The sequence below is a fragment of the Acanthisitta chloris genome, unplaced genomic scaffold, assembly GCF_000695815.1.
Source record: "Acanthisitta chloris isolate BGI_N310 unplaced genomic scaffold, ASM69581v1 scaffold17891, whole genome shotgun sequence".
In the NCBI taxonomy this organism is placed as follows: Eukaryota; Metazoa; Chordata; class Aves; order Passeriformes; family Acanthisittidae; genus Acanthisitta; species Acanthisitta chloris.
Genome location: NW_008657829.1, coordinates 1 through 2525, shown reverse-complemented (window position 1 = coordinate 2525; position 2525 = coordinate 1). Strand labels below are relative to the sequence as shown.

General features: G+C 63.8%; 1 protein-coding gene across 1 annotated transcript; it reads left to right on the top strand.

Moving 5' to 3' along the window:
* Nucleotides 1–7: 7 nt before the first annotated feature.
* N4BP3 (NEDD4 binding protein 3) lies at nt 8–1586 on the top strand (the record flags this gene model as incomplete). The annotated part of the gene is made up of 3 exons (XM_009084887.1): nt 8–304; nt 538–795; nt 1014–1586. Coding segments are annotated over 3 exons (1128 nt in total), but the record flags the coding sequence as incomplete, so codon positions are not given.
* Nucleotides 1587–2525: the final 939 nt, after the last annotated feature.

The window sequence follows — 2525 nt, the reverse complement described above, 5'->3', positions numbered from 1 at the left end:
CCTCAAGCCTGCCCAGAGCCAGTTCAGCGCCTCCATGGGCCACATCAACCACATTGGGGGCTCCTTGGACAGGGTTTCCCGGAGCCCCAGGGACCCCCTGGCTCCCGAGAAAGTGCCCCTGTCCTGCAAGAGCATGGCCACACTGAGCAGGCTGCAGAGCCCTGGGGAGCCTCCACCGCCCTACGAGTTCTCCTACTCACTGGAGGATGCAGTGAAGCAGCTGGAGGACAGGCTACAGGAGACAGGAGGGGAGCTGCGGCAGCTCAAGAGGAGCCTCAGTGAGACTGAAGATCCCTTCACACAGGTGAGATGTGGGGCTGGGGCAGCACTGGGTGCCCAGGGCAGGGCTGTGGGGCAGCACTGGGTGTCCCAGGGCTGGGCGATGGGACAGCAGTCCCTGGGTGGAAGGAGCAGTGAAGAATCTGCCATGTTGGATGATGGATTGGGAATGCCCAAGCATGGGAGGACCCAACATCACAGGACCTTCCGGGGTGCCTCCCTGTGGCTATGGGCTCTCACCAGCATCCACCCGTGCAGGCGTTTGAGGACAAGCAGCGGCTGTGGCTGGATGAGCTGGAGGACCTGAAGCAGATGTACATGGCGCGGCTGCAGCAGGTGATGCAGCAGGCGCAGCGCGGGCAGCGAGCGCTGCAGCTGCAGCTCTACAAGGCACAGCAGGAGAAGAAGCGGCTGCAGGAGGAGCTGAGCCTGCAGCAGTGCCAGTGTGAGGAGTCCAAGCTCCGGCAGAACCAGGGCGAGCGTGGCAGCCCCAAGGCGGAGGAGACCAAGTGGGAGGTGAGTCCTCTTCGTCCCACCCTGTTGCCACCCTCCTAGCTGCGGAGATGGGATGGGGGTCGTAGGTCCCTGCTCTGGTGTCACTTGTGGCCACAAGGCGGGAGGGATGGGCCAGGTGCGATGCTCATGGGTCTCCCAAGGATGCTGTGGTGACAACCTGGGGTGCTGCCACCACCTGCTCCCTCCAGCCCTTCCTCACTGCTCCCTGTGCTCTGCAGGTGTGCCAGAAGGCAGCAGAGATCTCCCTGCTGAAGCAGCAGCTCCGCGACACCCAGGATGAGATGGCCCAGAAGCTGGGGGAGATCTTCAGCCTGAAGACACAGCTGCGGGAGGCCAAGGCGGAGGTCCAGGCGAGGGACTCGCAGCTGGCACAGCTGGCAGACTCCTTGCAGAGCCCCCAGGAGCCCAGCACCTTGCTGCCACTGGGAGATGACCCCATGCCGTCCTGCCAGGACTTCCCTGGCTGCGAAACTGATGACTCCAAGTGCCGTGGTCTCCACAGCGACACGGCAGAGCCCCTGGAGCGGCAGGTGGAGTGGCTGTGGGCAGAGCTGCTGCGGGAGCGGCGTCAGGGCCAGCTGCAGGCTGTGAACTTTGAGCTGGAGAGGAAAACCTGGCAGGAGGAGAAGGAGAAGGTGCTGAGGTACCAGCGGGAGCTCCAGGCTAGCTACATGGAGATGTACCACCGGAGCCAGGCGCTGGAGCGGGAGCTGCGGCAGCTGCGCTCGGAGCCCAGGGATGTCGGGAATGACTCGCCCTGGATCGAGCGGGTGGAGTCCTCCAAGATCTGAGGGGCAGGATGGCAGCAGGACTGTGAAGGGGGAAGGTCTTTTGCTGCTGCAGCGGGACGATCTCAGGGTGTGCACAAGGACTGGCCGCTCGGCGCTGCCCTGGGCCGAAGGACTCATTGCAACAAGGGAGCTTTTCCTTCTTGCAGCGCTTCAGGCCCTTCTGGTAGAAGATAGGGAGGGACACCCGTGCCAGGGTGGGGGTCTTGCATGTGCCCCATGCTCTGATTCCAGGAGTGTTGGCCCTGTGATTCCTCCAGCCACGGGGGCAGAAACCAAGCGCCCTGCGAGACATTCCCTGTCCCTCCTGCTCTGCCATCCCTGTTCCTACAACCAAGTAACTTAATGTCTTGTGAGAAGAGGCTTGAGCCATGTCCCACACCTCGCTGCCTTGTCAGCAGTGCCCTGTAGCTGGCGGTGTCCTGTGTGGGTGCTGGTGCCACTGGGAAGGCAGAGGAAAGCCTGGTGAGTGCTGGTGCTGCTGGGAGGGTGCAGCTGCCCAGCACCTCTCTTGGGGCTCCCCGTGTCCCAGTGTGGGGCTGCTCTGCCATGGAGGGGGTTGATGCAGCATCCCTGGGGCTGAGAGGGTTGAGTGCCTTGTGCAGGGAGGGATGGGAACTGGTGCCCTGCTGCACTGGGATGGGCAGGAGGACTGGGGCATGCGGGCAGCGATGAGATGGAGCTGGGACAGAGCCTGGGGTGGGCTGGGGCAACCCAGAGGTGCTGGAAGGAGCCTGTAACAGCAGAGCCATGTGAAGGCTGTGCCTGGCCCCACTCCGCTCGGCCTCTCCTGCAATAAACCCGGATTTCTCTCCCAGCCTCTGGCTCTGCTTCGCCCGGGAGCCTCGGGGCGGGCAGAACAACCAGTCAGGGCATCACCGCCCGGTGAGTCACACCGGGGGCGGCTCAGCCCCGTTCTCGGGGTGGTTTAACCCAGCCCGG